The sequence below is a fragment of the Stylophora pistillata genome, chromosome 11 (assembly GCF_964205215.1).
Source record: "Stylophora pistillata chromosome 11, jaStyPist1.2, whole genome shotgun sequence".
NCBI lineage: Eukaryota > Metazoa > Cnidaria > Anthozoa > Scleractinia > Pocilloporidae > Stylophora > Stylophora pistillata.
Genome location: NC_142529.1, coordinates 15140801 through 15153300, shown reverse-complemented (window position 1 = coordinate 15153300; position 12500 = coordinate 15140801). Strand labels below are relative to the sequence as shown.

At 38.8% G+C, this 12500-nt stretch overlaps 1 protein-coding gene and 1 long non-coding RNA gene across 2 annotated transcripts in view; both read left to right on the top strand.

The window, feature by feature from the left end:
* The first annotated feature begins 832 nt into the window (after positions 1–832).
* LOC148720228 (uncharacterized) lies at positions 833–8026 on the top strand. Its single transcript, XR_015993528.1, has 4 exons — positions 833–949; positions 1982–2034; positions 7597–7680; positions 7827–8026. It is a non-coding gene; the product is annotated as an uncharacterized LOC148720228 (long non-coding RNA).
* Positions 8027–11841: 3815 nt separating this feature from the next.
* Positions 11842–12500, top strand: part of LOC148720227 (uncharacterized) — a 1812-nt gene continuing 1153 nt past the window's right edge. Inside the window, exon 1 of the mRNA XM_088737589.1 lies at positions 11842–12500. This exon is cut by the window's right edge and continues 1153 nt beyond it. Coding sequence (XP_088593715.1) covers positions 11842–12500 — 659 coding nt within the window.

The window sequence follows — 12500 nt, the reverse complement described above, 5'->3', positions numbered from 1 at the left end:
ATATACTTTTTGAAGAATTTTTGACTTCTGTTAACTCTTCTCTTGCGCGAAGTGTTTGTTTTCTCAGAGAAACAGAAAATGTGGCGTGTTGTACAATAACCAATTAAACCGTAGAGTTTCTTCTCTGTCGTTAGGAGAATTTTATATTTAATCAGGATTAATTGTTAAATAAAAGTTCCATTCTTGAATTGATTTCTTTTTTAAAAACAAAGAATCAAGTATTTAAACTGTAGTAAAATAAAGCTCGAGCCTTAAACAGAAAACTTGAAATAAAAACTATTTCCTATTTTGTTTAATATTTCGCTTACCGCGAAATATCAATTCTTATATTGTTGTCCATTTTTCGTGTCAGATTTGATGCAAAATTCCACCGGCTATGTTCTAAAACAATTGTTTCATGCTTTTAGCTATGCACTATCGAGTTATGGAGCACTTGGGAAGTTTGGAGAGCACTCAAGAAGCTAGAGTTGCCCTCGGCTATCGCCTCGGGCACCTCTTACCCTTCTTTCGTGCTCTCCAAACTTCCCTCCTGCTCCATAACTCGGTAGAGCACGCTAAAGCATGAACCGATTGTTAAATTGTATGAGTATGAGGCTACGCTGGCTTTGTGAGCTCTGCTCTAATAAGTTAAAACAGACTTAAAGGTTCGGACAAAGTTTAAAAATGATTGATGATAAATGGACTCTTCCCGCGGATAAAGTCAATTCTGTGCTCATCTGGTTTCAGCTGGTCTGTGCTTATTTTAATTAAAAGCGAAACTTGATATGCTTGAAAACCTTTGCTCTTTTGTTTCAAAAGCCGCGATAATTGGTTTTCCAACTCTTTATACGTATTTGTTTTGACCGTATGCAAAAATAATGCTTGTACTTTAAGCTTCCTGTGCGCTTCTCAAGCCTTAAGTTCGGGAGAAAATTACTCCATCGTTGAAGAGGAAACTCAACTTTGAAAGGTAAATGCACACTTTCATATTATTTTTTTATTATTATAAATGCACGGTGCGAGTATTGATGCAGCCTGCTTTCGCTAGTAAAATTTTACTTTGAATTTTAATTTTTTTTAAATACAAAAAAAAAAACAAATTACAAACTTTAAGGACGCTTTCCCGTTTCACAGTGATAATGTTTAGAAAGTTTTGGTCTTCACACTAGCGAGTTCACCATGTTACTAGATGAAAAACGATGAGTTCAAACCTGAGAGGTTTAAACGCGTGGTGTATACCACCTATTTTAAGACACAGTTGCCTGAGACAGCCATTATCTTCACAATAAACGCGACTAAGAATGAGTTTATTCTTTAGTGCAGAGCTGTGTTAAGAAAGTATTTTCAGTTCTCCGGAATAAAGTATGACCGAGCTTCCATTTTATGTTATAGTCGTAAAATGACCTATTGTAAAGAAAGAACTGGAAGTAAAATGTTCTTTGAATTTTTATCATTAAAAGAAAAACTCAGCTTTAAGAACGTCTTTCCCACATCAATGATGACAATTTAAAGAGGCTTGGTCTTTTTACTTCCTTTTTATAATATTGGTAAATGGAAAGCAAAAAGTTTTAGGCTAAGATTTCAAAAGCGTTATGTCTACCAGTGAGTTTAAAACGATTGTTTGAGCCAGAATCTTCACTGGAAAGGTGGCATAGAATGAATTCATTCTTTTATGAACAGTTGTAATTGAAACAAAGTTCAGGTCTTTTGCGTCAAATCGACCGAGGTCCCATTACGTACCACTTTTCAGGAACACAAAATGACCTACTATAGAGAGAGAAGTTGGCGCACGATCAGGATCATGTTTTGGCCATTTGAGATGTAGCGGATTTGAAAAGAAGAGCGAGGCCCTCCACCCGGTTTGTTAATTTAAACACAAATAGTAGTACCTCGCCCATGTGGCATGGGGCTAGGAACTTTGCAAATTTTAACCATATGAAAAAAACTCCATGTGGATTGCTCGTCTGCATCTGAAATAACGTGTTCGTTTTTTCATTACCAGGATGAATGATACCTAGTATTCTGCTTGCTGCTCCAGAGTAAACAGGCATGAAGGTAATAAAACGTAAAGATGTTTTGTTTATGAGATCTAAATTTAGAATTATGCTACTTTGCTCCAAGCCGACCTTATTGAAAGAGGTATTTCGCATCTTAAAATCCAAAATTTATCACCTAAATGAAAAGTTGAAAAGAGAAGAACAGGACAAAAACAGCTCAAGATGAACCAACGACGGAAAACGCACTTTGCACAATATTACGGGAGGTAAAGTTGACCTCACCACCTGTCTTTAGAGTAAGGAATAGGATGAGACATTTGGCGACTTAATGGCTGGCAATCATTTAAGGAAGTTCTAAAAACTTCTAAAAACCTTAAGAGCTAGTGTCTGTAAGATTCAAACATCTTGAGAAATTGAACATTTTCAACCCCCTCTTCAAATTCTGCACACAGTTAGGCATCCAGAGGATATGCACAAAAATGCCCTTTTTAAAGGTTGCTGCATTCTTGTTTCCGTGGTAATAACGGCTGCTTGTTCGCGGCCGGGGGGACTCATTTTCAATTAAAAAACTTCGCCAAGAAAGTATGAAATGTTCATCTCTGTATCAAATTTGTACTCCTACCATACATGGTGACATTATTTGTCTCTACTTTGATGCAATCAATTTTCCCGGAGAGTTAATGTGAACACACCAATCAATTATTTTATCTCGGTACAGTTTCGGTCATTTTCTATGTTAGGGTGAGATAGGAAGAGGGCTTATCTGAATTTCTCCAAAAGTACACCGATTCTGGAACTGACACTATGCACCTCGTTGGCTATAGTACTGTGGTTTTTAAAACGTAAGCTCAAAAATCATATATCGCACATTTTGGTGATGTTTGCATCAAATGTTCTTAACAGCAAAATTTTACGGCAAACGGAATGTGCATGGCTTTGAAAGAGTGTCATGTTATGAGCAATATCCGGAAGAAAATTATCGCTTTTGGCGGTCATCTTTTTAAAAAAATTGATCAGCTTTCATGGAGGACTATTCGACGTAACGAATACGAGCAATATCCGGAAGAAAATTATCGTTTCTGGCTGTCATCTTTTAAAAAAAATTGTTCACCTTTCATGGAGGACTATTCGACGTAACTATAAACATACAGTAGAGGGTTCTTGCTAAATGTTTTGGATAGGAGGTAAAAAATAAGAAATAGCTTGTAACTTTGTTACCTTCCCCCCATGCTGGGGGTATGCGGGCCGCAAAGGCCCCTAATGGGGTCTACGGGTAGGCTTTCCACGTGTAGACGCTATGTGGTTAACCGTTACGTTTTTCAATGAATACTGGGCCGTTCCGTTTGGTCAAAAGAAGAATGGAAAGGAACATGGCGGAGTTCACTTCGCGAGGTGACAGCGAGGGATGAATTTGGTCAAAAAAAAGCAAGATTTCTTCAATATATATGACGTATTTTCGAACTGGTAACATGTGATAGATATCTTCATAACATTAGAAGTAGACAAGTGTTATATTCCAAAAAAAATTTAGAAAATCGGTGTAGGGCGGAAAATTAGCGTTTTTTAAATGCCACTTTGCTCCTAAATATTCTAAAAAGGTAGCCAATCCCAAAAAGTTGGTCGCCATTTTTTATTTCTAAAGACATTCAACTAGATAGACCCTCCAAAATTATAAAATTAAATACACTGTAGTTGCTCAGCAGCAATAAAAATCAAAGAATCTTGAAGACCTTTCCTTTTATCAAGGATAAATTGCTCCTCATACAGTCATCATGGAACAAACTCACCTGCTTCAACATATTTATACATATTCAATAAATTGCTCCTCATACAGTTTTTATATTTATACATATTCAATACCCAGCCATTGCACTGCTGAAAATAGATATCAAGTAACAACTGAGTGAACAATCACTCCATCAAGAAATAAGTGGAAACATTTTCTCTTTGTTTATTTCTCTGCTTATCGAGCAGTATGAAAAAAGGCCTCTAATACCGTGAACTTTCAAATGAAGATTTAAACCATAAACTTGATGGTCTGCAATGCCTGTTGCGGCTGATCGACGCACGGCCGTCGCCTGGGTTGCTGTACGGGACTTTTAAGTTTTCGTGCATGCGCGATAGCGGCCTCTTCGAACAGTGCCACGAGGCTACCGAATCAAAACCTCTCTTTACTTCTCTCTATATATCGTTCAGTTTTTTGCGGTCTTAAAGTTACGTTAAGGATTGTAACGTTTAGGGTGAGTTTTCTCAAAGCCTTCGTGAAGGTTTCATTTTACACGGTTTGTCACTGTTCGCGGAAATAGTTTCAACTCGGCCTCACGGAAGTTTTTCTACGAATTATGGTTTAACCTGCACGGATAACTGTGGTTCACTCAATTTTTCGGCGGGTTTACGACGGATTTATGGTTGTCAAGGTTGATTACGGATATGGAAAAAGTCAACAGGAAATCTTCGGTTTGTTTTGAAGAGTTCAGTTTCGAAGTGTCGCGCTCACGTTCGTCTTCAATGGATACGGAATTATTTCGTGTTATATCACCAGTTAGCTTCTCAAGTTCAGTATCTGCTCCAATGTCACTCCATGTAAGCTCTACTCACATGCATGTATCAAGGCCACAAGGTCCCCCTCAAGCAAATCCCCTCGCGACATATACAGTAAAACAGAAAGGACCCCTGTACAAGACCCCGATTATGGCATGTACATCAGCAGATGAAGCGTTCTTCCTTGAAACCTCTAGAGGCATTGCAACTATGGGAAATATTACACACCCCCACGGACAACCTTTAGGTACAGATCATATCAAATCCAGCCTGCGGTCATATATTCCGCTGGAGATCAACCGATGGGGATTACACAAACACCACAGTATTTATATGGCTTTTAAGGCTACTCAACGTACTTGTCATCCAACTCATAACCAACTCAAGGACACTACGTTTCAGGTTATTTTTGACATTCCAAAAAAGCAAACGGAATTGTCTCAAACTATAGATACCCAGCAAGCGAAGTCTTTTACCATCAAGCGAGCCACCTATGTTTTATGGCGCGTCATGGAATTTCCCTCATTCATGACAGCGTTTGAAACATTGATCGAAGCAAAGGCTGACGACTCCTGTGAAAGTTTGTATTTTCTTGGCCAGTACATCTCGGATAAAGTTAAAAAATTTATTCACAGCTGTCTAAATCAGAAGGATGCTAAGAAGAAGCTAAGGGGCTGTTAAAGAGAAAATTCGGCGATCCATTGAAGATAGCTAACGCCCATATCAAGAAGCTATCTTCCTGGACACCAATCACACCGAACAATGGCTCAGCTCTCCAAGATTTCTCTATCACCCTTGATCAAGTAAAGTCCACGATGAAAGGCAGATCACATCTGGGTGATTTAAACACTGCTCACGTACTAAGACAACAGTTGGAAAAGTTACCTCGACATTTGAGAAGTAAATGGACCGAAAACAACAGTGAGACCATGAGTGTCAAAGGAAGAATCGCTGACTTTGAGGAGTTTTCACAATTTGTGCGAGAACAAGCCGAACTTGCCATAGATCCTGTTTTCTCGGAAGAAAGTGTTGGCAAGTAAAATCGCGAAGAGCGAGACAAGCCCACTCACGTTAAGTTCAGAAAAAGGCCATTTAAGAGAGGAAGAGGAACAAGCCAAGTCACAAACGTACATCGAGAAAGTGGATACCAACGGACAGAAACGTGGTATTTATGCAACAATCTGAATGAGTGCGAACACTTTTTGAAGAAATCTTTGAGTGACTGGCGAAACTGTGTTTTGGAGAAGAAGGTATACTTTGGTTGTTTTAATGATCAGCGCATTGCAAAGCACTGCAAGGAAAGGCTGAAATGTAAAACTTGCAGTTAGCACCACGCAACGATTGAATGAAGAGATCGAACGACACGAGTGACAAGAATCAATCTGGAGACAAACCTTGAGTTAGTACAAGTCACACTGCCACCTGCAACATGATCGAACCTGGAGACGTACCAATGAACAAGGGGATATTGCCTGTCTGGTTAGTTCAATAGGAGAACCCAGCCAAGAGGATAAAAGTTTACGCCGTGCTGGACAGTGCCAGTGGCGGAACATTCGTCAATGAGAAATCAGAAAAGTTACTCGGTGTTGAAGGGAGTAACACTGACCTAATTCTTACAACGATCCACGGAACAAGTAGCGTGAGAATAAAGGCTATCGAAGGATTAGTGGTAGCTAGCTAGGAAGATGTTATGTTAGACTTACCCAGAACATTCACACGCCCTACCATTCCAGTAGACCCCAACGAAATACTACGGCCGACGTGATTAGTAAGATGTCTCATTTAAAAAAAGTTAGTCCCGAAATACCCCCTACACGGAAGACATCGAAGTGGGGCGTCTAATTCTAATTGTATTAAATCGTCCAAGTGCCTTACGACCTAAAGAAATTGTTTACGTTGAGGAGTCAGATCCATACGCAGTATACTCGTTCCTTCGATGGTACATAAATTGCCCTATCTTCTCTTCTCAAAGCATTGCGTGCAACAGAATACATGTTGATCAACAAGAAGGCTCCCCATCACCCCGTGAATATGTGGTTCCGCCAAGAATAGTTAAGGAACAGATTACACCACAGGCAGTCCAGCGAATGTTTGAATTAGACCTCTCTAAGAAAGAAAAAGGGACAGCATTGTCACGGGATGATATCAAGCTCTACCAAACAACGGAAAATGGTTAAAGGCTGATAGTTTCGAAAGAAACTGTTTGGGGCTGCATCGGTGGGAGTAACGAAATAATTTGGATATATCAACAAAGTTGAAATGGTAAATTGGCCACCGTAACGATTACGTAACGATTACAAAAGCTGACGTTTCGAGCGTTAGCCCTTCGTCGGAGAGGAAAATGGTGTTGTCTATGTAGAAGACAGGCATTACGAGATGCCTCTCCCATTTAAACATCAGAACATTCCGCTCCCAAACAACTATGCGCAAGCAGAGAAGCACCTGAATAGTCTTGGGAAGCGTCTGGTGTCCGATGCCAGATATTACACAGACCACTGCAGCTCTATGTTTGAAATAATTTCCAAACGATATGCTCGTAAGGTGGGAGAAGAATTCAAAGGTCAATACGTTTCTTTTGTTATGGGTAAGGCTCGCGTAAAGCCAAAGAAGACAGTCAGCATCCTAGGGCTGGAATTGGCGGCTGCCACTCTATCTCGAAAGATTGGTGACATTTTGAAGGATGAGTTGGAGTATGGAAACATTGAAGACCACCATTGGACGAACAGTAAGGTCGTTCTAAATCGAGTAAAAATGAATGATATCACAATGCATGGGACAAATACCAATTTACAATGTCACCGAAAGCTTGAAGTAGACAAATGAACATTTTACATTTTTTTGGCAATGCTTTTGTATGTACTTAGTTTAGGCAGCAAACAATTATAGTCAGCTAAGCTTTGTAATGTGCCATTTTAAATTTAAGCTAATTACAATAACAATGAGAGAGCCAACAGATCATAAAGGGCAATGGTCAATGTTTTACGCAATCAAACTTGAGCATGTGATAAGGTGGATATGAATCCCATGTGTTTTTATGAACCTCCTCATGATGTATTTTGATGTGATAACCACTTTGCAGGAAAATAAGTGAAGCCAACAAATGTGCTTTTGAATTATCATCACCTTACCAGAAAAAAAATTTAGTTGACGCCTCCATCTTTCAGTAAGTGTCCTACATTGATCTGGTTTTTTTTCACTTAATTTTTTGACGAACTAAAAACTATTAACTTGAAGTTTACACAAGTGATAAACAAATAAGATTACGGCTTTCATTGATATTATTGAAAAGGTCACTTTGTTTTCCTGAAGGGATGCTTCAGCCACAAACCATTTTTCTGATAGTAATATCATTAGTGGAACAATGCTCAGGTATGTCAACACTCTATTTTTATTACCTTCACATAATTAATGTGTAACAGGTTTTATCAGATGCCTCAGGGTGAGAAATTTTTGAAATGTGATTGGCTAAGACAGTTTACCTTTTGTAATAAATAGAAATTTCCTGTTCATTGCTGACAAGAATTCTCAGTCCTGATTTCAAATATACAACTACTTTTAGTAATAATTGAAATTATAATAATCCATTACGGCAAATGGATGTTTCTGAATGAGTGAAGGGTAACAATTCATTTAAAAGTATGACTATTTTAAATTAGTGTGAATTAAGTTCAATTAGAAAATTAATGTTTTTTTAACAAAGAATTACAGCATTTTCTTTCTTTTCCTGTGGAAGTTTGTTAACAAATGAGGAGGCAGCGTGGCCGAGTGGTTAGGGTGCTGGACTTGCAATCCAGTGTCCTGGGTTCAAGTCCTCCACCCTGCCACTCACTGGATTTGTTATCGGTTGCCCCTAGCTCAACTCCTCGGCTGCACTCTCTAAATAGCTCACTGGTCTGCCTCCTGCCAGTGGGGATTTTCAAGCACTTAGTTAGTCTACATTGTGGCTGAAAAGCCCGTTTGGGGGAGCTTCAATTAACATATATCATTATGATTATTATTGTTATTATAGATAAGTGTCTCAATGATTTTATTCACCATTAATTAGAAATTCATGTGTGTGGCTTCATCCTCTTCCTGAAGATAGAAGTATTGACAGTTATCAGTTTGTCAATATTGATTAAGATTTAAATGATTTATATAATTGATATGGATTTATATGAAAGTTAGGCACGATCCTTTAGCAATGAATCTGCTTGACTACTTGATGTACAAATAGACTGAAACAACTCCCAAGATGACTCTTTTCTTCATTAAAAGTTTCATCTTTTTTTCCTCTTGATGTGAAATTTTGTGAAACAAATCAGTGTGTCTTTATGCTATTCTCCACCGTTTAATAAGAATGTAAAATTGCCTTTTTGTGTGGATATTATTGTAATATAATAACATAATTACTATCAGTATTGATTGAAATTTTAATAAATCCTCTTATCCTCACAAAAATCTTTTAATCAAAATCAGGGGACAGTATGCCAACTGAATGAATTTAACTTTTAAGATGATAATCTTATCTGTTGCTTAAATATAAGTTTCATCCATTTGATTTTCGTGTGGATTTTTGTGAATCAACTCAGTATCTAAGTCTCCTCATGCTTTTATTAACAATTCTTTCATAAGAACGTGACTGGCATTTTGATGTGGGGACTTTTGTAACATTTACTGTCAGTTTTGATAACAATTCACCTTAGAATCGCATCATTGAATACAATCTTGCATTCTGATTGGTTAAGGAGGCGAGGTATTTAGCGTGCAATTGCGAGTTGAAAACGAGGCTAAGTGAAATTGTTTCGCATCTACGTAAGGATAAGAACTATCGTCAAATTGTTACAAAGTTTGGTTTACAAGTTGATTTAAAATGTTTTCAAAACCACTGTGACCTTTCAGACTAGGTTTACACTAGAGGAAATTGTTCCGGATTCGTGATGAATCCGAAACGTTTTAGTACCGGATTGATTTTGCTGTTTACACGAAAGTGGACTAATCTGAAATAAAAACTCCCCGGTTTGGTCGTGTCTCCGGAGATTTTGAATCCGGAATTTAAAGTGGGAACTTTGAATACGATAACTTTTGAATCCTGAAAGTTTTGTCGTGTAACCGCTTTTTTTCTCGAATCCGGATATTAATCCCGCCTGCAATCTTTTGAGTTTGCGGTTTGCGGTGAAACCAAAGAAGAGGATCTGGTGCTAACATTGCTGGCGGTCTCCGGTTGCCTAATCTTGATGCAGGTTCAGGCGATAAATTTTATCATGTGCACCGCAGTATTTCTGAGGAAACGCAAATTATTATTGTAAGGAAGTTTAACGTCAGCCACACTTAATCGCCGACGACGTAGATGGCTTGGCATCTGTCCAACTCAAATTTACCTCAGTGGCAACTGGATCTACTCTAGCCTTTTTTGGGGAGGCATTATTCACTTTGTCGATCGAACGACGAAACAACTCTGGGCTTGGTAACCATTCCATTTCGAATGTTCCCGGAGTTAACTACCTTGACAAATAAAAATGTTTCGGCGAAAGCTTTCTCTTTAATTTGAATAAAGTTTGTTTTCTTTATAACTCACTTGCTATCAAATTGTTAAGTTCAAGGAGGATTTTCCCGTAATTAAACTCGTAATTGTAGCCCTAAATCATTCGGGTTCTTCAAATTAAAGAGAAAGCTTTCGACGAAACATTTTTATTTGTAAAGGTAATTAAAGGCTTCCGAGCACATTTTGAAAAATTTTTTTGATGAGTAACTGTCACGATGTGACACCTGTCAATTGAAGAGTAAAGAAGCATACGCTAAATAGCAGTAGTGGTGTGACAAACACACACGAGTTAAATGATCATGCGACGATTTTCTCGTAAAGAGAGAAACAGAGATCTTACGGAAAGTATTTTCATTTCCAACGACCATTAAGCATCGAAGATTTACATCTGTTCCGTTTTAAAATGTCACGGAAAGTCAAATTGTAAGTGGATGCGAATATGTGTTTTGGAGTTGTCAGTCTGCTTGTTTGTTTTATGTAATGGCGTGTGTAAATCGGTTATTCTTCCACCGGAAAGCTGAAGTCAATGAGACTCTTTCTACCTACACACAAGGAGATTTAATACGACTTTTATTCATCGAATTCCTGCGTTTCTGCCGTGAAATTTACGACGAAAGTGTATTTTTGGATTTTGAACTGGTGCTGAATAAAATTCTTTCTTAGCCTAAACTTATAAATTCGTTTGTATCTGGTGCATGTCAAACCCATGTGTAGCTTAAAGGTCAAACAGGGATTGTCACTCACTAAATTGGCTCGGCATTAAGTCTTGTGATCGCCTTTGTATGAAATTGTTTTTTTGTTATTGTTGTCGTTGTAAAGTCCGCGTTTTACTAGTCCGCGTTTTACTAGTCCTCGTTTTACTAGTCCGCATTTTACTAGTCCGCGTTTTACTATTCCGCGTTTTACTAGTCCGCGTTTTACTAGTCCGTGTTTTACTAGTCCGCGTTTCACTAGTCCGCGTTCCACTAGTCCGCGTTTCACTAGTCCGTGTTTTACTAGTCCGCGTTTTACTAGTCCGCGTTTTACTTGTCCGCGTTTTACTAGTCTGCGTTTTACTAGTCCACGTTTTACTAGTCCGCGCTTTACTAGTCCTCGTTTTACTAGTCCAGTCCAGTCCAGTCCAGTGCACGAAATACTATATGCCAATAGGTCATTTTACAGTTGTGTACTTAGTTGCCAAGCCTTTGATTCAGAGTGAGGCTGAAGGTGACCTTGCTGTGATAGAGACCTGTATCAACTTAGCATGATAACAAAGTGATTTACATTTGAAAGGCAGCAAGGTTTGTATCATAACAAGGTCACCCCTAGCCTCACTCCCATTCAAAGGCTTGGCAACCAAGCACACAACTGTAAAATGGACTATTAAAACGGCAATGTTATTGTTTGTTTTTATTCTGTACGCGCGCCCTTAAGAAAGCCATTTTAAAGTCAACTGTCAGAACTGTCATTGTTAAGGGAATGGAAAGCAAGGTAAGTCGCTCACGTTTGAACCGTCGACAATTTTAATTGTACCTCGTGAACTTTGCTTGAATCACATAGCTAAAGCCACCAAATCATTCGGGGTCAGCGGTCAGCATAGCACTCGGACGTGTTCTTCTTGGCTCCGTAGTTTTATCATTTTTATTGTTTTTATTTGGTCTTTACCCTGAGAAATATTTATCTGGAAAGAGCCTATATTATTTCTCTTGTACAACGATTCGTTTTGGCAGCTCAGTGTCTTCGTTGGAAGTGATAACAAGCAATGTACATGTAAACTCCACTCAGAGATTAGGCCGCCATCTTGGTTGTCGACTTCGTGGAATGAGTTACCTCGGCGCCAGAGTGAACTATCATCACAATTCAACTTCCAGTTTTCAGCTGATTCGACTGATCAAATCTGGTGATGTAAGTTTCAATCCTGGCCCCTCTGTTATTCAAACTGTAATCGGAAATCGACACTCGACAAACGGCGACTTTGCTTATGCTGCTGGCAATCGTGCACCGCCGTGTCAGCGTAACTTGGTCAACATTATCGCGGCCAAGCATCAACAAGTATTGGAAAATATCAAGAACGATACGCAACAATTGTTGCTTTGCGTTCTCAATGCTCGATCTTTTAGAAATAAGTCAGCGCCGTTTGTGGATTTGGTATGCGATAGCAAAGCTGATCTATTTGCTGTTTCTGAAACCTGGCTTACAGACAATGATACAGCTATTCTTAGTGAAATAACACCACAGGGATACAAACTCCTTCATTGTCCCCGCAGTGATCGCAGAGGAGGTGGGACTGCATTGATTTTCAAAGAATCCATCAACGTTGGAAAAGTTTCGGTTGCAGGAAAAGGGTCATTCGAGGTGTCGGAATGGTTGGTCAATCCTGCGGCTACTACTCGTGTGCGGGTTGTTATAGTCTATAGGCCTCCATATTCTGTTAAACATCCTGTGTCTACTTCAACATTTATCACTGAATTCTCAGATTA